At 46.0% G+C, this 24,893-nt stretch overlaps 1 protein-coding gene across 4 annotated transcripts in view; it reads right to left on the minus strand.

The window, feature by feature from the left end:
* The window catches only part of CHD1 (chromodomain helicase DNA binding protein 1), a 61,461-nt gene extending 36,827 nt beyond the window's left edge, over window positions 1-24,634 (minus strand). Inside the window, exons 1-5 of one of the 4 annotated variants that reach the window (XM_058656203.1) lie at window positions 24,142-24,634; window positions 21,911-22,100; window positions 5,223-5,424; window positions 3,880-3,987; window positions 2,464-2,528 (exon numbers count right to left, since the gene is read on the minus strand). In XM_058656203.1, coding sequence (XP_058512186.1) covers window positions 2,464-2,528; window positions 3,880-3,987; window positions 5,223-5,424; window positions 21,911-21,963 — 428 coding nt within the window. In that variant the 5' untranslated portion in view covers window positions 21,964-22,100; window positions 24,142-24,634. Of the gene's footprint in view, window positions 1-2,463; window positions 2,529-3,879; window positions 3,988-5,222; window positions 5,425-21,910; window positions 22,101-22,714; window positions 22,735-24,141 lie in introns of those variants that run through there. The other 3 variants (XM_058656201.1, XM_058656204.1, XM_058656202.1) reach the window with 3 other exon arrangements.
* Window positions 24,635-24,893: the final 259 nt, after the last annotated feature.

Below are 24,893 nucleotides of genomic sequence, written 5' to 3' on the forward strand. Positions count from 1 at the left end.
TATCACAGTGAGTCCCAGTTTCAGTCCCGGCTGCCCTGCTGACAATTCAGCTCCCTGCTAACACGTGTGGAAAAGCAACACAGGATGGCTCAGATGCTTCCAACTATGAGAAAGAGGTAGATGGAATCTGGGGTTTTTGGCTTCCACCTGGGCCACTCCCTGATGGCTGCAGCCATTTTGGGGGTAAACCAGGAGACACAGGATCTGTTTTTCAAATAAATAAATTTAAAAAAAATCACTGATTCTAACAGCTCTAAACAAGTCTCTTTAAAATGATAAATACACATGTTCACCAAGAGAAAAGTTTAGGGGCCAGCACAATAGCTCAACTGGCTAATCCTTTGCCTTGCAGCGCTGGCATCTGATATGAATAACAGTTCTTGTTCTGGCTGCTCCACTTATAATTTAGTCCCCCACTTATGGCCTGGGAAATCAGTGGAGGGTGGCTCTGCACCCAGCTGAGAGACGAGAAGGGGCTTCTAGCTCTTGGCTTCCATTCAGCCAGTTCCAGTCATTGCAGCCATCTGGGGAATGGACCAACGGATGCAAAACCTTTTTCTCTTTCTCCTCTCTATAAATCTGCCTTTCTCATAAAAATGAATAAATCTTTAAAAAAGAAAGAAAGACAGAAAGAAAGAAACAAACAAGTAGAAACCAAAAGTTAAAGGGCCAGCATTGTGCAATGGGCAAAACTGCCATCTGTTACTGGTATCGCAAATGAGCACCGGTTCAAATCCTGGCCACTCCACTTTCAATCCAGCTCCATCCACCTCCCTGTCACTAAACTGGAAAAAAAACATACAAAAACCAAAACACAAAATAAAACAAAACATAACACTTGGCACATGGCCTAAGGACTCACGGCCCTGCCACTCATGTGGCAGAGTAAGATGAAGCCTCAGGCTGCCCAGGGCACTGCAGGCATCTGGGGAGTAAACGGGCAAATGGAGGATCTTTCCTCCTGTCTCTCCCTGTCTGTGATTGAGTTCAAATAAACAGTTTTTTAAAAAAAAAAAAAAAAAAAAAAAGCAACAGTGACAAGACACTTAAGCCCCATCATTCAACAATTACCTTGCTTTCCTACTATTGTAGTCTATCTCACTCCAATCAAAATGCAGAGAAGAAAATACTATATGTCTAGGTTAATTTTCTGCCAATTTGTAAAGCTCAAATAAAATTTTTACAATTCTGCATCTGGCTTTACTATCACTTCTGCCCCACTGCTCTGCACCTCAGTTCAGTGAAGCTGAAGGTTACGTGAGCAAGCACATGACAAAATTTCATTACTGTAAAAATGCAAAAGAACAAAACTCTCCTGACATCTTCCCAAGGCTTCACACTGCAAGGAGCAACAAACTAAACACACAAGGAGTCTGACTGTTCAAAGAAATGACTCGATACCAAAAGCAGCTTATCCAGCATCCCAAATTCCTTCTTGGTTTTTAATCTTATTCACTATATTCATGCTAAATTTTAAAACTAACAACTCAGTGAAGAGTTAAAACGTTAACGAAACAAATTCAAGATCTGTTCATTTAAAACAAGCAGATGTGCAGAAAATCAGTGAGAATGTAGCACAGCAATAGAGATTCATGCACGCTACAACACGACTCACGGAAGGTAAAACTGAATGTGTCAAACTACGTCTATAATACAGAACTGGGGGAATCCACAGGCAGGAGAGAAAACACTCAACTACACAAATGACTAGACTCTCAGAATCTAATAAAAGACCCGACATCTTGTCATTAGTGGAGCCCTATGGGAAAAACCTCACAAATCCAAAGTGAGACCCACCAAAGTCAAAGTGCAGAATAGAGAGGGGCCGGGGTCCTGGGGCAGGAGGTGAAGCCACTGCCCACGACAACAGCATCCCACCTGAGCTCCTGCTCTGGGTGGCTGAGCCCGCGCAGCCCGTGCATCTCTGGCCACCTGTGTGGGAGACCCAGCCACACAGTTCCGGGCTCCGGGCTTAGGCCCGGCTTCCCCACAGCGGTGCCAGTCATTGGGGAGTGAACCAGCAGATGGAAGATCTCCTCCTCCCTCTGTCTACTTACTACATTTCTGAGCCAGGATCTTGAGACAATTACAGTGAATTCTCATGATTCTAAATCAAGTATATTTCATGTGCACATGAATTTTAAGGATGACCACTGGCATACATTGACAGAATCACCTGAAATCAGTCATCCTGTAGTGCCATGTATGTTTCACAAACAACACTTTATCATATCTTAACAACTTAAAAATCCATAGAGAAGAGAAGCAACATGAAAATAAGAGATGGCACCAAAACTTCCACGGCCACTAAAAGACAAATGCTAAGATTTCATGGTTTACATGAAAATACACCACAGCAAGAATATGCAAGACCACTATGGCAAGACATTTCATAAAGAAATTTAAAAGCCCAGTAAGAGTCCTTATTTATACGAAGGCAGTCAAGTGCACAACGTGACATACTCTTTATGTTTTTTCCTTTTTATCTCACTTGATGAATCATCGGAATCTTCACTGCTAGAGGAATCCTAGAGAGAAACAAAGCATCATTCACTAACGAGAAGAACGTAACGATATTCTTGCTGAATCATTAATTAATAATGCTTATGTTGTAAATCAGAATGAAATCATGCAAATTTGCAGCATCAGCATTTTAGTCTTATAATCTCCCATTCCCGGAAACCATCCCCATTGCTCAGTACAGACACAACATGAAAATCTAGTTGCTGGTGTGCCAAAATTTCAATTAATATTTTTCTCATCCACTAGTGTTTGTTTGTTTATATCTTTTTCTTTTAATTCAGAAGCTGGGAGGGGGGGAGAAGCTGGGAAGAGGAGAAAAAGAGAGCTCCACCTACCAGTTTACTTTCAAGGGCCCAGGCTGAGCTGAGCCTGTAGCCAGAAGCTAGTAACTCTGCTAAGGTCTAGCACTTGGGCCACTGCTTGACGCCTGCCAGGATCTGCACCAGCAAGAACCTCAAATTAGGAGCGAGAGCTGGAACTCCAACCAGGGCACTCTGACACGGGATGAGGATGTCCTAACCAGTAGGCCAAAGGTCCAGCACCACCCACCATTATTCTTGAATTTTTTTTCTCAGTGTTTTTGTGCAAACATGCAGGAACTACACTGATGTTAGCTGCAGACTGCTCTTTTAAACACATGTCAGGGGCTAGCCCCTGGGCACAACAGGCCAAGCCTCTGTCTGTAGAACCGGCATTCCAAATAAATAAACAAAAATTTAAAAAGAACTGGCATCCCATGTGGGCACTGGTTCATGTCCTGGCTGTTCCACTTCCCATACAGCTCCCTGCTAATGGCCTAGGAAAGCAGCAGAGGATGGCTCAAGCCTGTGGGCCTCCTCACCAACGTGGGAGACCTGAAAGAAGGTCCTGGCTCCCTACTTCAGATCAGCTCAGCTCTGGCTATTGCGGCCATTTGGGGCAAGAACCAGTGGATGTGGATGGAAGACCTCTCCCTGGCTCTCCTCTCTGTAACTCTGCCATTCAAATGCAAATCTTACAAACAAACAAAAAGCTGCACCATAAAAAAAAAAGTCACGATTAATGTTAATATTCTGTACAAAAACATCTGATGATATAAAATTATTTCATCCATTAGTCTGTGTTCATATCATTTAATTATTTCCCTCAGATTTCACATTTATTTCCAGCTTTGCTAGGATGAGCAAAACAACAAAAAACTTCTACTGCTTATTCTGGATTAATGCTTGCAAGCAGAATTTCTGGATACCAGCATGCCTAAGTTTCAAGAGTCTTATGTATTTCCCAGCCTTTCAAAGCATTTATTGCTAATTTATAATTGTAATTTAAGGATTAGGGAACGTGTACACTTTAGACACAGTTACACTGGAAGCTTACTTCTTCCGATCCACTGTTGGATGAGGCTTGCTGTTGTTGTTGCTGTTGCTGCTTCTTAAGCATTGCAGATCTCTGGACGGCCAGAATACTAGGGCTGGATTTCCAAAACTGTAATAGAAATATCAATGAAACAGGAGATGATGAGAAAACCCAAGAAAACACCAGTGGTTAATTTCTTCAAAAAAAAAAAAAAAAAAAAAAAAAAAAATCACTAACATTTTCACTATCTCCAATCCATAAATTAATAGTATGTTCCTTATTCATATAATTATCATCACCAATACTTAATTATATTACCCAAAATGCTAAACTTACGGCACCGAGTTTAACAGAGAATATTAGCATCCTCTATATGTTAAAAAATTTTTTTCAAAAACAAAATGCCTTCCAAGTACTTCTCACAGTGTGGTTACCTGCTCTGCCAGCATGAGACAAATAGCTTCAACAGCATCTACAGAAACCTCACTGAACAGATGACCTTGGTACAGCTTTTTTTGGAAAGGTGTTGATTCACAGAACTAACTACCCTGGGGAGTAACACACTGCACACAACCATGTAGTATGCACAAGTTCTGTTACATCTTGTGGGAGTTTACTCTAACAGCCCTTACTCCATTTCCCATTCACCTTCCAAGACAGACTTTTATTAAACCCAACTGCTATTAGCAATAAATTTCCTATGAAAATCTTGAGACTGTATACTACAAGGCTAACAAGTCATAAAATCTTATTTTTATCTTTAAGCAATTGAGTATTTATGAAATTCGATTTTTGCCACAGTAAAAATAAAACATTTATGTGTGCATTTTACAACTGCTGTTTTCCAGTGCACTCGCCGAGCGGCTAGAGTCCTTGCCCTGAACACACCAGGATCCCATATGGGCGCCGGTTCTCATCCCGGCAGCCCCACTTTCCATCCAACTCCCTGCTTGTGGCCTGGGAAAGCAGCCAAGTACGACCCAAAGCTTTGGGACCCTGCACCTGCCTGGGAGACCCGGAAGAGGATGCAGATTCCTGGCTCAGGATCGGCGCAGCTCTGACCACTGTGGCCACTTGGGGAGTGAATCAACATATGGAAGACCTTCCTCTCTCTCTCTCCTCCTGTCTGTATATCTGACTTTCCAATAAAAAATAAATGAATTTATTAAAAAATTTGCTGCTCTACAGTTACAAATTGCTCTGCTCCCAGGTCAATCAGTATACAGCCATATAATCACAAGTTAAAGCTTCACTAGAACTAAATGTCAATGTGTAAAATATTCTTAAACCCAAACAGTTTCAACCAAACCTATTTATTTTCCCAAAGAAACATGTAAGTTCACTTGTCACGCCGCTCCCGTTACCTCGGCTCCATCCACTTTGGGCGGCTTCGCCTGAACTTTGTTCTCCCGGGAAGTGTCGGACTCGGACTCGGACTGACTGCCCGACTCAGACCCGGAGTCAGACTCGCTGCTGCCCGACTGGCTGCTGCTCCCATCACTGCTGCTTCCCGAGCTGGAGCCAGATCCAGAGCCCGAAGCTGACCCACAGTCGTCATCCGACTGGCTACAATCAGAAAATAAACAAAGTTCATCAAAAGTTGGCGCAAAGTCTGAAAAACGAAAATAATTATTTGTTATTTCATATTGTAATTATCAGCCAAATTAAAAAAGAATTGGTAAGTTGACTGTAGCATCTGACATAGCCAATAAGTTTAGTAAATCTTGGCAATAGCTTCAACACTCAGATCACAATTTTGCTCCAAGATGATGAATAAACCTACCTACCACCGGGTGTAGGGAAACACAAGCCTCCCATCCTTTCCTGTAATTCTCAACAGTGCCACTAGATGGAGGTATTACACTAAGAAAATAGGCTTCAGAGTTCAAAGTAATTCTTTGTCCAGATTTAATTCATAGAAAGAAATAAGTTTATGGGAAGACTTTTGAGTCTACAAGTTAGATAAAACTTAGAATGCTTAAAGTATGAATAAGCACATTTAAGGCCATTAAAATCTATTGAAATAATTTGTCTTCAGAGAAACAGGATTAGTTTTAATTTAAAATTAAAACATACCACCACCACCCTACCCATACAATTGTATTTTATTTGGGTCTCCTGAGAGAAATTTTAGCACAAATACCAGAACACGTTTTTGGACACAAATTCATTTCTTCTACCCTTACTAAGTAACAGGATCTCTTGTTCAGTGAACTCCAGTGAGAACTATCCACTAGTCTCTTAACCTTAACACAATCATCTGATAAACACCAAGTTTGTCACAATAATGAGAACATTAAGAAGCACTGCTACATTTATTTTTCAAGAAAGAATTAACTGCTTACAAGGGTCTTCAGAATACTGCTCCCTTTTCCCAGGGTATCTAACCGTACCTTTTCCTTCACTTAACGCTTGCAAAGCAGGTGCAGAGTGACTGGACTCTCCACTCCTTAATCCGCCTATGTTCAGAATGAACAGAGACTGGAGAGAGATGAGTCTTCACACTCCAGGCTCTCTTCCTAGAAGCCCGCCAGGACTCAGCCAGGACTCAGATACCTCAATCAGTTTTGAAATCATGCAAATGCTCTGCATAACTTTTAAAAAGAATACTCAAAGCTTTACGCTGAAGCCAGGAGCGGGAGGTCAAGGTCTCTCAGCCACCTGCTGCCCCGCCGACACACCCGAGCAGGCAGCTGGATTGCAAGGGAATGAGGACTGGAATCAGCAACCAACACGGGATGGGGCCACTCCAAGTATCGTCCTAACTTCCGTGCCAAATGGTTGTTGCTGCGTTAAGTATTTCTATTACAAAAAAGAAAGAAAGAAATACACCATTTCCCCTGGGGCTGGTGCAGTGGGAGCGCATGCTAACTCTCCACTCCCCGCTGACGGCCTGAGAAAGCAGCAGAGGACGGCCAGGCCTTGCGCCCTGCACTCTATGCCCCTGCACTCTGTGCTGACCTGACAAGCTCCTGCTCCAGACGAGCTCAGGGTTCACCACAAGGCAGTTCTTTAAGACACCGTGAGCTTTCTTAGGTGCTTTGCAGGGAAAGTAATCCATGTACAGTTCAGCTTTAAAGGGAAGATATTTTTTCACAAACTACAGACACTTCTTACACTGCAGCCCCGATGCCAGGTTCTGGCCCTCATGCCCGCCTCTCCTTGTCTGCACAGCCCTGCCACCGTGCTGGCTCAGAGCTCACAGCTGCCTTCTGCTGCTCAGGCTTCGGCTTCCCCTTTGTTTCTGGAACATAGGAGATTTTCTTGCCAAGTTCAGCAACACAACTTTTTTCTCCTTTTGTGCAACATCACATATAACTTTCCCGTTTGAGAAGGACATCTTTTCTGGAGTTCCTGTCAGTTTAGTCCAGTGTGTGACAGAGGGCTAGTAACACTTCCTGTCAATCAACGTGGCTGCCTCACCAATCGGTCCTTTGAAACAGACACCAAGACCCACTCCGGCTACCCAGGAATGACAAGTTATCAAGCGGACAGATTCGTCTACAGTACAGAGACAAAAAAGCCACAACACATCCTTTGCTCTTTGAATCACAGGTACTGGGAATTAGTCTGCAAGGGAACATAAAGTTTGAATGAAGTAATGAATGACCTTCTAAAGGAATGGCACCAGCGTGTAGCTGCATTCCTTACCACCCACCAGACCAACAGAACACACTGGCCCTGATAAATCCTGAAGCAGGTTTTAGACGCCAGAGCATCAACACCTGAAAACTTAACACCTGACAGAAAAACTGCTGCTCGTGCATATTCTGAGCCCAGACTGTCTGCAAAAACGCTAGGATCTATCACTTAACCTCACTTACTAATGGGTTACTCCCTTTGTCCCCAGATTTCATATTTTATTTCCCCAGCTTTTATAAGCTGCTAAATTGAGGTAGTTCTACTGGGCAGTGAGAGAAGATGCTGCGGAACACACGGACAGAGGGCCAGCGGCACGGCTCAGCCAGCAGCGCCCTGGGGGAGCTGCTCCACTTCAGGTCCAGCTCCCTGCTCCTGGGCCCGAGAAGGCCACCCAGGGGAAGGCAAACACTGACGCTACCCGCGTGGGAGGCCAGGAAGGAATTCTGGCTCTTGTTTCGGCCTAGTACAGCCATGTGGGGAGCAAGAAGCAGCTGAAAGGTCTTTCTGTGCAACTCATTCCCTCCCTGTTACGCTGCCTTTCAAATCGGCTTAAGTACTGACAGACGAAAAACCGAAAGCCTGACAAACAGAGCAACAGGCTTCCCACCACCGGTTTCAGTCAGCTGTGGCTGCGTGAGCAGTTTCTGGCCAAACACGACAGCAGTAACACTACGATTTACACACAACAGCATTGTCATGACGCTGCCTCCACTTCTCTCTCCTGAGTGCAGAAAACAGCAACCACTGGATCATCAGGAGGCACACATTAAAACCAGCAAGCCTGGGGCCAGTGCTGCGGCATAGCCGCTTAAGCTGTCACCTGCAATGCTGGCATCTCACAGAGTATTAGCTCAAGTTCAATTGCATCACATCTGATTCAGCTCCATGCAATGCTCCCGAGGCGGCAGAAAACTGTCCAAGTGCCTGACCTACAATGCCAGAGCCCGAGATGGAATTCTTGGCTCCTGGCTTCCGCAGGACTCGGTCCTGACTGTTGTGGCCTCTGAGGAAGTGAACCAGCAGAGAGAAAATAATTCTGTATCTCAAATACATAAATAAATCTCATATTTCAGGCAAAGAGGAGCAACTCTGTCCAGCAAGCCAGGGTCCCTGAACAACCTTCAAGAGCAGAGCTCACTTCGCCAAGAGCGAGCAAGCGGTCACTACTGGAGACGTCTGGCCTAGACACACTACAGCAATGCTCAAAGAACAGGCTTTGGAGGGCGTGACTTGAACTCCCTCATCATCTCAGCTGCCAGGTCAAGGTCTTCCACTACAAAGCATCAGGAAAAAAAAGATAAATGATTATCAGCAAGACAAAGATGTTTCCACTCCTCATGAGGAACCAGACGCCGGGCAAGCAATCGGGCCAAGGGTCCCCGGAGGGATTGATGTTAGGGTGCTGAACCCGCGCCTGCCCGCCAGCTTGGCTCCTCCTAGGACAATGCTTCTTCCTCAAAACTGAGTGAACCTCCACTCTTTAAAAATCACCTGTCCTTCACCATCACCCCACATTTTCCTCCTTACAGGTCATCATCGTTCCATCTCATTCTCCCGCCATATTTTTTTCATATGTTACCACTAATTTCTTCTTGATATCACTATTTCGATGCATGTACCATCATTCCTAATCAAACTGCAGAACTCAGTTGGGACTTTGCTCTTTTTATAAGCTATTACCCGCTTCTTCATGACTGCAGAAACAATGTGAAATGCAGTAGGTAAAAGTTTTTTAAGTGCTAGCATTAATAACAAAGGATGAATTAGTGGACCAATGCAAGCCATGTCTCGGGAACATTTTGGGCCATGGCAAAAATTACATTTTGTATCATGATGCAGCATTTACATACACCTAAATAAAACAAATGTGATGAAGTAATGCTAGTAACTATCAGAGTTATCAGAAAAATTTTTAGTGAAGTCTTCTCCAACTTCCACGTCTCGCCTGGAGACCCAATCACACACAGCTTCTGACTTGGCAGGGCCAGGAAGGCCTCAGCTTTGTTTCTTTTGGTTCTGTTTTTAAATTTCATTTTAAAGGCAGAAAGAAACATACGCACAAAAACAAAGTTCCCACCTCTTGGTTCACTCTGGCAAGAGTCTGGGCTGAGCCAGGGTGAGGCCAGGAGCCTGGAACCCAACCCAGGCAGCCCATGTGAACGGCAGGGGCCAAAATCACTCTTCACTTACACCTTAGCAGGAAAGGGGAGCTGGAAGTGGAACCCTGACTCCAACACAGGCACCCTGAGAAAGCAGCTTAACTTCTGGGACAAACATCTCCCCCGTTTCAGGAAATCTGTGAAATCAGGAAATCTCTGAAAACCAGCTGTGTCACTGTTTCAGACCTGGCCTGGCAAAAAAACAAAAACAAAAACAAAAAAAAAGCAGTACCTTTGAAAATTCTAAATACTAACTCACCACAAAATTGCATTGTTATTTAAAACATGATTACGTCCCCTCAAAGTTTCTAACTGAAGAAACCAAACTGCTACAATGGATGTTCGGAAAGTACCATTTAATACAACTAACTTCAAAGATGATTGTTTGGGTCTGTCATGTTGATTCAAAGTACACTCAAAACGTTTTCCAAGGACTAGTACAATGGCTCAATTGGCTAACCCACAATCTTCGAGTGCCAGGATCCCATACGGGTGGGCGCTGGTTGTGCCCCAGCTGCTCCACTTCCCTGCCAACTCCCTGCCTATCGCCGGGGAAGCAGTGCAGGTCAGTGAAAGGCCCTTGGGACCCTGCAGTCACATGAGGGACCTGGAACCTGCTCCCGGCTCCTGCTTCACACTGGCTCAGCTCCAGCCACTACGAACCTACGGATGAAGATTCTCTCTCCTCTTTGTAACTCTGCCTTTCTAACAAAAAATAATCTTTAAAATTTTTTTTTAAATTTTTAAAAGATTAATTTATTTTTATTGGAAAGGCAGATTTACAGAGGAGAGACGAAGATCTTCCAACCAACGATTCACTCTCCAAGTGGCCACAACAACCAAAGCCAAGTTGATCTGACCAGGAGCCTCTTCCGGGTCTCCCATGCAGGGGCAGGGTCCCAAGACTTTGGGCATCCTCGACTGCGTTCCCAGGCCACAAGCAGGGAGCAGGATGAGAAGTGGAGCTGCTGGGACACAAACCAGGGCCCATATGGGATCCTGGCACATGCAAGGTGAGTACTTCAGCCACTAGGTTACTGCACCAGGCCTGGCAAACAAATGTTTAAACACAAAACAAGAAACCCTTTTCTTTAATGTCTCTTAAAAAAATTGGCCAACATTAAAATAAAAAACACTGAGGACAGATGATGATCCACCCAGGGGTTCAACTTACTACATCACTGCTGTTGTGGAATCTGAAATCACTCACAGCAATATTTTAATTAATGCGAATATATACATTAAAATTATTTGATCTTAAAGAGATCACCATAATTTCTTGATCTTCTAAAAGACAGTTTTCAAGTATTTGTTTTTATATTATCTGATGAAGACTGCCACAAAAATAAAGCTCCAAGCACTAAATAAACACAGTATTTCCAATGGTCGGCTAGAACCACGGGAGTGTGGTGTTATGGGGACACATTGTCCTCGCTGAGGCACACAGCGTCACCGCAGACTACAATAGGTCACTGTGGATTTGGCAAATCTTTTGGTGTAAAACATACTAAAACTGGAATAAAAATTACTTATACTGTTGGTACCCCAAACACAGCTAACTGTAACTATTATGATCCTCATTTCAGATAAAACTTCCTTTTATCCATATATAAAATTTAGTCACACGAAACAGCAATAACTGTTCTGTAAAAGTTGCATTAAATAATAACATTTACCTGAAACAAAGACAGAAATCCTTGCTTTAAGTCTTGAAATAATTAAAATAACGTCACCTCTTTTCCAAAGACCCCTTGATCACAGTACTAACATTTTTTTTTTTTTGCTTTCTTATGCTTGTTTTGTTTTGTTTTGTTTTTGTTTGCATTATGTGACAGTTTCATAGGCTCTGGGATTCCCCCCACCCCTCCCCATGCCCCTCCCCCACGGTGGACCCCCCACCCCTTTGCAGCATTACAGTTCAAAATGAATCAAGATTCTTCCCCTGCAAACAGATGCCAAGCATATAGTCCAGCTGCTCATTGTCCAGATGGATTGACCAGCTTCTTGGGGAGGTTATTTAGCTGTGATCAACTCCTAGTGGTTGTAATATTTCTCTAGTTATGAATCACTGCCAGTCTAGCCTTTCCCAGCTCGACGAGGTCATTGCAGAGTTCACTGGTTGACACTGCCCATCATAGAGTCTTCATTCGCCCAGTTTTTGCTGCCAACATATATCCGAGATGGTTGGGGAGATAGGATTCCTTGCAGTGTCCAGGCACAGAGGCTTGAATCTCTAGGACAACACACCCACCGCCCTCGTTGGATGGTGAATGGGATCAGAAAGTGGCGCGAAGTAGGGCTCAGGGGCTCAAACCTCCGGCAGCTGGGAAGTTGCCGGGAGACCGCAGGATGGGGAGTCTTGCTCAGACCCTGACTGCAGCCACCAGGTGCCAAGGGTAAACTGTGCCCGGGCCTGCCAGGATAGAACACAGGTCAAGCCGAGTTGGGCCACAGCACTAACATTTTCTGCAGTGTAGTCAGAGGGCTCGTGCGAGGGGCCACTGCGGCAGGTGTGGTCGGTTAAGCTGGACCCGAGTCCTGGCTGCTCCTGCTCTGGCCCAGCTCCATGACAGTGCACCTGGGAAAGCAGCAGAAACGAGCCAAGGCTACGGACCCTGCTGCCCACAGGGGGACCTCGAACAAGTTCCTGGCTTGACCCTGACCTACCCGTTGCCCTGCAGACAGCTCAGGAAGTGAACCCATGAATGAAGCTCTCTCACACAAGTGTGTGCTCTTAACTCTCAAATAAATAAATCTTAAAAAAAAAAATTAGAGTTTAAGAAAATCAACTCAAATTACAAAAGCCTATCTTCTTTAGCACACAGTAGATGCCCAATCATCTAAATGAAGTGAGTACAGACAATTGTATTTCCGGAAGCCAAACAGGCAGAGGGGAAATCGCTCCTGGGGCTGTTCGTCCCGGCACAGAGGACCCTTCTCTGAGCCCGTCTCAGCCAGTCAGGGCTGTCTGAACAGAGCCTTTGTGTTCCCAGCCTCAGTCACTTACATCTATCCAAAGCAGCTTTCACTGCAGTGCATCATTCACCTAAAGTTAACTTTTGACTAAACAGTTTGTATTTAAAATATTTTTAACTTTCACGTGAAAGGCAAAGTTGGGGAAGGGCAAAGTGAGAGAGCTCTCCTACCCACTCGCTCGCTCACTTCCCGAATGACTGTACCGACTGCAGCGGGCCAGCCAAAGCCAGGAGTCTCACCGAGCTGTCCCACGACACATGGGCGACACACGGGCGAGTGCCCAGCCATCCTCCGCTGCTTTCCCAGCTGGATCGGAGAGGGATAACCAGGACACAAAGCAGCACCCCAGGGGACCCCAGATTTGCACTTGACAACTTACCTCACACCACCACAGTGCTGTCTCAGAGATATTTTCAGTTACATCTAAAAAAATTCTTAGTTACGCATATATGACAAACTGATTCTAGTATAACTGATTTCTAAGGTCTGTTGAAGGAAAGTAGTTGTGCTCAGGTCACACACAAACCACACTCAAGGGCATCTATCAATACCGTATTTATTCTGCTATCCTTCCTTCTCTCAAACTCCTTTACCGGGAAGTAACTCACGTGCAATTTTTAGCATACTACTCAACAAACTGCAGAAAAAAGAACTACAGAGCAAAAAGTCCAACAACTTCTATTAAGGGACTTAGACTTATTATTTGGGTCTCAGGCCTGGTGCGGTAGCCTAGTGGCTGAAGTCTGCCTTGCATGAGCCAGGATCCCATATGGGCACCAGTTCACATCCCAGCTGCTCCACTTCCCATTCAGCTTCCTGTTTGTGGCCTGGGAACGCAGTCAAGGATGCCCAAAGCCTTGGGACCCAGTACCCACATGGGAGACCCGGAAGAGGCTCCTGGCTCCTGCCTTCAGACTGACTCAGCTTTGGCCGTTGGGGCCACTCTGGGAGTGAATCATTTGATGGAAAATCTTCGTCTCTCCTTCTCTCTGTAAATCTACCTTTCCAATAAAAATAAATAAATCTCTAAAAAAATAAGTAAATAAAATAATTTGGGCATTACGACCTCTCGAGAAACCTTCCTCTGCATCATTCTCTACACTTGCTCTCTCCACACGGAGGACATGGCAGCCACTGAGCCCTGCTGGGACATACACACCATGCCAGAGGAAGGAGCAAAGAACAAACTGGACAGTCACCCCTGCCAAGACGACAGCAAGCATCTGGGCGAATGCAGGCTCTGAGGTCGACTATGTCCGCCTGGGGACACTGGAAGGGTTTCTTCATTCTTGGATGGGCAAAATCCACATTTCAGAACTGTCGAACCTGGGCAGAACCCTCAGCGTATGTGCCACGTCAGGGGCCGCCTTGGTATTGGTGCCCATTCTCCATCGCTGGCTACTGCAGCGGCTGGGAGCCTGGGTATGGCTTCTCGTCTTATCCTCCCCTCCTCCCACTCCAAACAACAACAACAACATTTGTTCTTTTTCTAAGTTACATAGTTCTTCATCAGTAAGACTATAAAAGTTAAAGAGCTCATAGCACCACTCTTATAATGTACCAAACACCATTCTTTCTCCTCACTTGTGTATTAATCCAACAGAAGATGTTTGTAAACTGGCTATTTTTCTTTATTCCCTTCAGATAGTATCCTAATCCTCCTTCAAGCTTTGATAAAACACAAGGCGATGCTGAATGCAGGTAAACAGCTACGCACACACATTAATATCAATAATTCTCATTGGACTCTTTCATACAATGGAAATTCAGATTACATCTAGGATATACAGGGTGCATAATTTAGGAAAGAGTTGTGCTATCCAGTTCTGGGATGAATGATAAATGTACATACTTGTTAGAACTCACAGAACTCCATATAACAAAACTATGTCATATAGGCAAAGTTTAACAATAAATCAGTGCAATGGACACTACAAAATGCAATGCAAATTGATATGTGAATCTAGTTTTATTATAAATTTGTGACAGATCACAGTGAGAGAATACAGAAAGTGGAGAAGAATGAGCTAATGATCAATTATGAAAAGCACTATTTTGAATAGAAAATAGTAAGACTAAATATAAAAGTACACTGTCAGGCCCAGCGCCCAGCAGCTAAAGTCCTCGCCTTGAATAAGCCAGGATCCCATTTGGGCACCAGTTCTAATCCCCGCAGACCCAATTTCCTTCCAGCTCCCTGCTTGTGGCCTGGGAAAGCAGGAGAGGACGGTCCAAAGCCTTGGACCTTGCACCCACATGGGAGACTAAGGAGAGGCTCCCGGCTCCTGGCTTCAGACTGGCTCAGCTCTGGCCGTTTGTGGCCCGTTAACGAGTGAATCAATGGGTGGAAGATCTTCCTCTCTGTCTCTCCTCCTTTCTGTATACCTGCCTTTCCAATAAAAATTTTAAAAATAAACCTTAGTAAGTACAGTGTACAAATATATTCTAGTTGGTAAATGAGTTTCCCTTGAAAGCACAGCATGAAACATTCTGAAACAGCTCTATTTGTATACTGAGGAAGAATACATTAAGTGTATGGATGAAGTGCCAAGCCTTTCATTGCTAAAAGAACAAGAAACAAAGGCTTCAGGAAACCCAGGAGTGCAATACTAGAATTAGACACATCAGTGTGAACATGTCGACTCTAACATGCCTAAAGGCACCAACACACATGGTTCAGTATGCACGCGCAGGTCACGTACTTCCGTGTGCTATAGGCATGTACGTGGTCACGTACTTCCATGTGCTATAGGCATGTACGTGGTCACGTACTTCCGTGTGCTATATGCAACATTAGGGCCAGAAGCAGTAATGGCCTGAGCAGCAAAGAGCACTCGGCTCCACGACCATCTCCAGCATGAGGAACCAAGGCTGGGGCCTCGGGGAGCGGCTGTTGTGAACACGTCACAGATCAAGCACTTCAACCCCCGACGCCCACACACAAAACCCAGATGGAGTTCAGGGCTCCTGGCTGTTGCAGGCATTTGGAAAATCAACTAGTGGTTACTCTCCTGCTCTACTTTTCAAGTAGGAAATACGTAAACATGCACTGGGGTTGGCGCCATAGCTCAGCAATCTAATCTTCCACCCTGTGGCGGCAGCAACCCACAAGGGTGCCAGTTCATGTCCTGGCTGCTCCCCGTCCTTCCAGCCTGGGAACACAGTTGAGGTGGTCCAAGTTCTTGGGACCGGAACCCATGTGAGGCTTTAGTTCAGCTCGGCTGACCGTTGCGTTCATCTGGAGAGTGAACCAGAGGATGCAAGATGTTACATCTCTATCTCTCCTGCTCTAAAAATCTGCCCTTCAAATAAACACAAATCTCAACATATATATTTTAAAGGTATGTTGGAGTGTCTGGAGCGTCTTGGAGCTTGGCTGATTCTGGTTTAAAATGATGGCAACATGTAAAGAAAACACACCAACACTAAAGGGTTCCCCATAGTCCAAACTACACCAAACTGAACCATAAGTTAATTGTATTTATGGAGAGACTGTAGCAGAAAAGTGCAGCTTAATTCCCACTCAGGCCGACCGGAAATGGGACAAACAATGATTTGCTTCCACAGAATAAAACATGGAAACGAGAAACAGTAATTACGGTGGAGAGAGCTGCAAATACAGCCTTCAGCAGGTGATGAAGGTCGGCGCACCAGCAACGCTCCGGACACCACGCTCCCAGTGAACTCAAGTGCAGAGCTCATGGCTCTCACCCCGAATACAGGGGATTCTTTTAAGAAACAAATTCAAGATTTGAAGATATTATTTCTCAAATGGTTTAAGGGTATGAAAACTAAATCCAGAAACTCACAACCCGTAGACTAGAGACATTTGACAACTAATATTGCACTCTAGATTACATTCTGGAACAGAAAAAGTATATCATTAGGAAAAGCAATTAAATTCTAGAAGTTTAGATTTTAACTAATAATTTAGGAAAAAAACAATTTTGCACGGCTACAACTGGGCTTTCTCTTTTGGAAAGAGAATCATAATGCTGTCTTGAGTGAGTTTTGTAAAAATGAAAGGTGCTAACTTATGTAATGGACAGTGCCTTCCATGTAGCAGGTTTGGGAGACACAGCTAAAGAGCTCAATGATCTTCCTGCTGTGGGTTTCGATGTGGCCAAACATTCTAATCAATTCACAAGGTCACGGCTGTCAGACCCAGGGTCATAACAACAGCTATAATCTTCGCATTTTTGTATGTTTTTAAAATGTTTTCCCATAAAAGTGTTTTTCTCACCTCTTTCCACAAATCAATCCTTATTTATAAAGAATTGTACCACATATAATACACCAGTCACCGAGAGTTTAGGCAACCACCTGAGCAGAATGAAGTAACTTCCCATTTGCCTGGATTCTTATGTCTACATACAGAAAAGCAGCCTTTGAAAGCTGTCATATGCAATTACCTTCTCCTTACCACCTGATTATTTTATAGTAACTTAGATTAACCACAAACCTACAAAATACTGTAAAAATTTAACTGAGAAATTACTTTCAGGGTTAGAGCAACATTAAATGTCTCTGATATAGTATAGTAAGTTCTGAAAGCAAAGGGAATTAGTACAACTTTAAGACTTAGCAGAAGGCACTGCGTATCTAGGCTGAGAAAAAAACAAATCAGATCTAGGCCCAGCACACAGGCGTACAGGCTGGCCCTTAGCCCAACACCGGCATGGTGTCCTGGCTCCTCTGCTTCCGACTGAGCCCCGTCAGGGGCCTGCGAAGGCAGAGTAGGACGGCCCAAAGTCTTGGGAACACATGCGGGCAGGGACCAGAAGGAAGCTCCTGTCTTCAGATCAGCCTAGCTCCAGCCGCTGCAGTCACCCGGGTAGTGCACTAGAGGGTGGAAGATCAATCTCACAATCTCTCCCTCTCTCAAAGAAATGTTTTTAAATAGACAGCAAGAGAGAGAGAAGTCAAGAAGTGGGAACATGGGGAGGAGGTAGGGAGATCCCAGACCCTGTGGAATTGTACATTAAAATTAAAAAAAAAAAAAAAAGAATGAAATAGGAAAAAATGAAAACACACCGAATTGGAATTGGAATTACCAATAAATAAAACGTAGTGGTCATAACATGTATTTTTTTTTTTTAAATTTCTAGGCATCTCAGATTCATGATATCCAGTTTTCCTAAAAGAACTTGTTAGCATAAACTTTCTGATCTTAAAAATGAACTGACTTGAAAAAAATTAGACATAACAGCAAATAAAGCTAAGGAAATACCACTTCAGCTAGTATGCTCAAAAGATAATTCAAACTCACATTGTAAAAGAAAATCACCAGTTTTGAGGAAAGGACATTTTCTCGTAGAACACACATGAACACAGTTATCTCCCCAAATGCTGCACTATTGACTTCTAAATGGAGCCCACTGAAGCATATCAGGACTTCCCCCTGCTCTATTAGGGTATTATATAGGCACTAAGGCGATTTAAATAAATGTCCTTGTAGATTCAAACTGACATTATCAAAAATCTTAATCTACACGCAAGCAAGCCTGTAACACTCCTCCAAACCTCAGCATAACATGATGATACATTTCTTATCCTTAACCACAAATTCATGCCTAGGGTAAATCATCATTCAAGGTAATCGTAAAATTAAAAAACAAAAAAATGTCTAACCAGGATTCACAACACTTAGTGGCAAATAACAAGTAACGTATCCACACAACTGGGAATGGATGTTTTCAAATCTCCCAGCATTATCTTTAGAAAGCTTAACTTCAGTTACATAAAACCTTGTGTTGGGCTGAAGCTGCCCTACAGGTGCATCCTGGCCCACATTTCTTAGTAAGTTTCAAATTTGTCAGTTGCAGAATTTCCAGAGACCTATTTTCCTGTGTATTCTTCCTTTTAGTCTGAGAGACAGCACTTCACAAAAAAGAAAAAAATCTGATTTTGTTTTAGCGGAAAGCTAACTGCACCAACAGAAAATGTCACACTGTATCCTATTTAACTCTTCCCTCAATCCCATAATCTTCCACAAAAGGAAAAGGAAATTTGGCAGCAAATTATATTTCAAAGTCTAGTCAGTACATCCCAAAGCCTTGGAACCCTGCACCCATGTGGGAAAACCAGAAGTTCCTGGCTCCTGGCTTCACATTGGCTCAGCTCTGGCCATGGGGGGAGTGAACCAGCAGATGGAAGATCTTTCTGTCTCTCCTCATCTCTGTAATTTGTCTTTCCAATAAAAATAAACAAATCTTTAAAGGCCATCATTGTAGCATACGGGTGAACCCTCTGCCTATGATACAGGTACCCCATGCGGGTGCTGGTTCCAGTCCTGGCCACTCCTCCAACTTAGCTCCCTGCAAATGACCTGGGAAAAGCAGTGGAACATGGTTCATGTGTTTGGGCCCCTGGTGCCTAGGTGAGGGACCCGAAAAAGCTCTTGGTTTTAGTCTGGCCCATGTTAGCCATTGCGGCCATCTGGGGAGTGACCCAACGAACGGAAGACTGTGTGTGTGACTCTAACTTTCAAATATATAGACAAATCTCGGGAAAAAAAAAATTAGTATCAATGTATACTTTTCAATCTCATTGTTAATATTCATAGTTACAGTGCTTTTGCTTTTTGCAAAATTCTCTTTATCTGTAAGCCTCCCTCACCTCCTCAGCCTTTAGACAGGGCCGTCTCCCGGCCCGGTGTATTTTAGGTTGGAGAACAGAGCAGAGGGAAAAGATACCAGCAGAAACAGGAGCAGACCTCGCTCCTTCCCAGGCTAAGAAACAGCTCCTCCTCAGCATCACAAGATACACACAGGCTCACAATAAGGAGCACAACGTGTTGTAACGAATCAAATAACTGAATTTGACTTTGTGCACCTATACCATAAAACTGACTTACTACTTCCCTGAGAAATGCAGCAAAATCACACATCGAAGGTTAGAACACTTTACTGCTCCGAACACACCAATCAAGCACGCTACAGTTGCGCACTGAGCCCAATCTGGTTCCAGTGACCCGACATGTCTATTAACTACTTCACTGCTATTGACTCACAGTAAATAAATAATCCTGTGGATGCTTTGACTCTTTCCCCCTTTACAGTATAAAAAAGTGGAAATTCAAATCTTCCAAATCAATTCCAACCCTGGTGATTCTAGTCAAACTGACACTTTACTATGTAATTAAATGGAACATGAACTCTACCCCCGCCCCCCAAAACACCTCCCTTCAATCCTTCTCATTTTACAGTCAAGAAATTAATGAGAATTAGATAATAAAGAGATGGTGTCAACTCAGGTTTTGTTGATAACTTTTTGCAACTCCCGAGTTATACACTTGTTCAGCTCGCGCATGCTGCGTTCCACCGCTGGTTCTCACTTGGTTCTTCCTGAAGTCCTTGTTATCAGCGTGCCTGGGAAAGCTGACGCGCCACAGTGAACCCGTCTCCGTCACAAAACTCCAAGACTCCAAGACACTTTTTTCTTAACCCAGCCTATCAAAACTTTAGTGGTTTTTGTCCATCCCATTTCTTAAGTTACTTTCGCTTCATAAAACATGATACAAATTATAAGCAAATACTGACTCCTTATTATAGAACTATTTTAAGTCCTTTCTATGTATGATTGCATTGCTTTACTTCTCAATTTTAACAAAGCAACCAAAACCTACTTACAAGGACTAAAATCAGAGTTTCACCCGGCTAATAAAGTAAAACTGGGGCAAGCAGGCAGCTTGCTGTCCAATGTTTGCATTTCTAGAAGTGCCTGCACTTACATGCATGCATTTTATTAATATGCAAATAACTCAAAATGTGGGTGTCTACTGAGGAATTTAAAAAACACTGCACTTCAAGCAGTTTCCCACTCATAAAATGACTTACTAGGACCAAGTGCAGTAGCCTGGTGGCTAGGGTCCTTGCCTTGCACATGCCCCAGGATCCCACATGGGCACCGGTTCTAATCCCAGCAGCCTCACTTCCCATCCAGCTCCCTGCTTGTGGCCTGGGAAAGCAGTCGAGGACGGCCCAAAGCCTTGGGACCTGCACCCGTGTGGGAGACCCGGCAGAGGCTTTGGATCAGTGAACCTCCTGCTATTGCGGCCCTTTGGGGAGTGAATCAACTGACGGAAAATGTTCCTTTCCATTTCTCCTCCTCTCTGTATATCTCACTTTCCAATAAAATAAAATAAAACAGATCTTCAAAAAAAAAAAAAAAAAACAACTTACTAAAGCAAATGCCTGAGGCAGGGCCTTAGCCTTGTGGCTCAGTTGCCCACATCCCATATTCGAGTTCATGGTTTCCACTTGCAGCTCCTGCCTCCAGTTTCCTGCTGAATGCAGACCCTGGCAGGCAGCACTGACGCCTCACTTTCACTGGGTTCCTGTCGCCCACAAGTGAGCCCAAGCTGCATTCCCAGCTCCTGGATTTGGTCCTGCCTAAAGCGCTGGTTTTGTGGGCATTTGGTGAATAAAGAAGTGGATGAAAGATCCCTCTTTCCATTTCTCAAATAAAATAAAAATCTTATAAAGACACATCCCAAATCAATTTTTCTTTTTTAAGATTTATTTATTTTTATTGGAAAGGCAGATATACAGAGAGGAGGAGAGACAGAGAGGAAGATCTGCCGTCCAACGGATCACTCCCCAAGCGGCCACAATGGCAGGAGCTGAGCCAATACGAAGCCAGGAGCCTGAAGCTTCTTCTGGGTCTCCAACATGGGTGCAAAGTCCCAAGACTTTGGGCCGTCCTCTGCTGATTTCCCAGGCCACAGGCAGGGAGCTGGATGGGAAGTGGGACCCCCGGGATTAGAACCAGCGCCCATATGGGATCCTGGGGCTCGATCAAGGCAAGAACTTTAGCTGCTACGCTATTGCGCAGGGCCCTCCCTAATCAATTTCTACAAATCCTATCTTCTTTGGAAAGATATGGACCAAGAACTTCACACTCAAAAAATCAGAACAGAAAAGCACTGTAGCCCAGTAATACCTGGCTGCTGGCCATCACCTAGACACCCCGGTGCAGAAGACAAGTGTCAGCAATTCTCACCGTCTTTCTTTCTTAGTGATTTTCCCAACAGTCAAACCAATGCAGGTGTCCATTTCTTGTCTCAGCACCAATCATTAATTCAAGCAATATAAGCCCCCAAGTAGCTGGAAGTAAACTTCATGTTTTTACATTCTGTTTCCAAATCAAAGTCATTATTTAAAACAGATACTTCAGTAAAACTTCACAGACTTAACTATACCTCAGAGGATGAATTAAAAATTTCAAACATCAAGCAAGCTTTCCAAGTCAACATCTGACAGCAAAGCACGTACCTTGCCTCGCCACTGCTGTTTCTAGCACTTTCTTCATCGCTGTGTCCATTCATTGTAAATCACAAGAAGTTCTAAAATATAAACCTTCCCAGTTTAAAAGACGAATATAAATACTGACTCCTCTGAATATAAAAAGTTCACAGATGAATCTTCAGTAACCACAGGCTTTCTGGGACCCTCTCTGCGTCACCTAGAGAAAAGACATCACCAAAGTAAGAAAATTTCTTGTCCTTGAACACAGGCACTCTGTTAGGCACCTGCCCTCAGTCCACCTCGGCAAGTTAAGACTAGAGAAGGTAAATAAGGGGTGGGGCCTTCACTTCACCACATTCCAAATGACTAGAATTCAGAATGCAACTGCTAGGACATTTCTGACTGGAAAAAAAGGAAAATCTTTTTAAAGTGATAAAACTTTTAGAGAACAAAAGCAATTGGGTAATATTTATACAGATTACCACTGCAAAGTGGTACAATGGATCATACCACACATACATGCATGGGAATCCCATTAGGTAACTTCTCTTGTCAAACCCTAACTCCTGTTCCCTAGAATCTCATATACTCAAATGACAAAGTTATGAAAATGCTCACAAGAACGACAGATTATATAATCTTAGCAAAAATGCATGTCAAAATAAATGTGTTCTTTCACAGGTGAACTGATAGTGCAGAGATAACATTTTAAAAATAGTTATCAAGTGGAGACTTGTGGAGATCCCATGAAAAAATAAATCGGTAACAAAGAAAATACACAGCGGAGCGTGATGTGTGTAGGAAAGGGTTCGAGGCAAAAAAAGAACAAACCGAGACACAGGAATTCCACCTTTGCACACTTCAGCTCGGCCCTGGAGTCACCCACGAGCCACCCACGAATAAACAAAGGAGGTCTCCGGCAGGGGAGGGAGAGGAAGACGCAGGGGAAGGAGACGTCAGATCCTTCCCCAGCCAGAAAGTACCTAGCCGGCCGGCGGAGAGCAGAGCTGTCTGTCCCCCTGTCTCCGGAGGAGAACTCGCTCCCACGACCACCTCCGCCCCACCAGAGACAGGGAGAGACGCAAGAGGGGGGAGGTAGTGAGCAAGTTGTTGCCAGGTCTGTCTGAGCAAACTCCGCAGGTACAAGGTGAATTTACTCCTTCAAACACCGTCCCGCAGAATGGGCAGGCACAGGTCTTCTAAAATGTAACCATTCCGCTCCATACTTCTCCCTAATGTTACCATTAACTCCAACCCCGGCTGAGGAGCTGTTACTGTTGTCTTCCAACAGTTACAAAGTCGCTGCTCTGTAACAAACTGGCTATTCCGCCAAAGCCTTCATTAACAAAGTTGCCTCCTCTTTCCGTTCTATCCCTTTCACCTCCCTGTCGTCCCTCAAAATGGCTTTCTCCGTGCACTGTTAACTTCCTTTCTCCCTTCTCGTCCCTTGGCCCGGGGCGCCCACGTTCCGAGACCCTTCTCACGGCCCTAAGTTTCCAAGACTCCGGCCGAACTCCACTCTCTCTTGTCTTTAGGGCGGCTCAACAAAGACTCCTCCCCCAAGTCCCTAAACCTCTGCGATGCTCTGGCTTCTTCTTTCTTTTTTTTTTTCAAACCAGTTGCTGGGTTCCCGGTAAGTTTTTGCAGCGAGACTTTTAGAAAGGGGTCTAGAAACCACCCTCTCCGTTTCCTCGGTCCTTAGTCGCTGCGCTCGCACCAGCACCAGCACCCTCCTCCTCCTCCTCCCCCACACACCCACCCCCGCCCGGCCCGGCCCGACCCGGGAGATCCTCCATCCCGGTCCCGGAATCCTTTTTCCCTTCCCGCCTCTAACTTCCCGCAGACCCGCCCCGCGCCCTCCCAGGCTCGCCCGAGCCGCCGCCCCCTCCCCCTCCCCGCCGGTCCCCACGTGCTGGGAAGCCCGGGTCGGCGGCGGCCGCAGGACCGGCGCTCCGGCCAGGCGCTCTCGCCCGCTCTCCCGGGCTCCCACGCCCCGGCCAGCCCGAGGCCCGAGGCCCGAGGCAGGCCCCAAGGCCGGTGCCCCAGTGGCCGCCGGCCGGCCGGCCTCCTGCGCTCACACGCCCCCTGCGCGGGCCAGGCCCCGGCCACCGGAGCCGCCCCGGCCTCGGCCCCCTGCCGCCCGGGCACCGCGCCGCCCTCCTCCGCCCCGCCGGGGGGGCTTCTCCGTCCAACCCCCCACCCCCACCCCGCCGCCACATCCTGACCCGCCGCCGGCCGCTCCCCAACTCCTTTCTTACCCGGCGGACGTGAAGGAGGCGCGGCGGGGCCGGAGGGGAGCCGGGTCGGCGGCCTCCCCCGCGCGCCCGCGGGGCCGGTGGGGGGTAGCGACCCTCGGCGTGCCCGCCGCGCAGTCCTGAGGCTCCGGGCGTCCTGGGGGCGGCGGGGGCGGCGAGCGGGAGTCCGTCAGGCCGGAGGAGAAGGGGGCCTGCGGGGTGAGAGGCGCGGAGAAGAGGCGAGGGAAGGGAAGCCCCCGGGGCCCGCGGCACCAAACGCGCGATCCCCGCCGAGTGGCTCCAACAATCAATTCATTCTTGAAGCACCCAAAGGCGAAGGCAGAAAAGTAACGAGCCGCCGCCGCGCGCGCGCTCCCGCTCCCGCCGCTTATCGGCCCCCGGCAGCCGCCATGACGCCGAGCGAACGAGCGAGCGCAACCGTCTCGGTCGGAGCCGCCGCCGCCGCCACCGCCGAGGTCGCCGTCGCCTCCGCCTCCCGCACGACGTCAGCGCCTCCGCTCACTCCCTCTCCCCGCCGGGCGCGAGGCGGGCGGGGGCGCGCACGCCGGGGCCTCTCTAGGCGCGGGGGCGGGGCCGAGGGGCGGAGTCGTGGGCGAGAATAGGCGAGCGATTGGTGGAGTGGGCGGGATGGGGCGGGGCGGAGCGCGCCCTCCCTCCCCCCCGTCGGGCACGCGCACGCCGGCTACGTCCAGGCCGCCGCTGCCGCCGCCGCCGGACTCTGGCCGCGCGGCTGCTGCCGGGCCTTTGCTCTATCG

Source organism: Ochotona princeps, chromosome 28 (genome assembly GCF_030435755.1).
Source record: "Ochotona princeps isolate mOchPri1 chromosome 28, mOchPri1.hap1, whole genome shotgun sequence".
Taxonomy (NCBI): Eukaryota; Metazoa; Chordata; class Mammalia; order Lagomorpha; family Ochotonidae; genus Ochotona; species Ochotona princeps.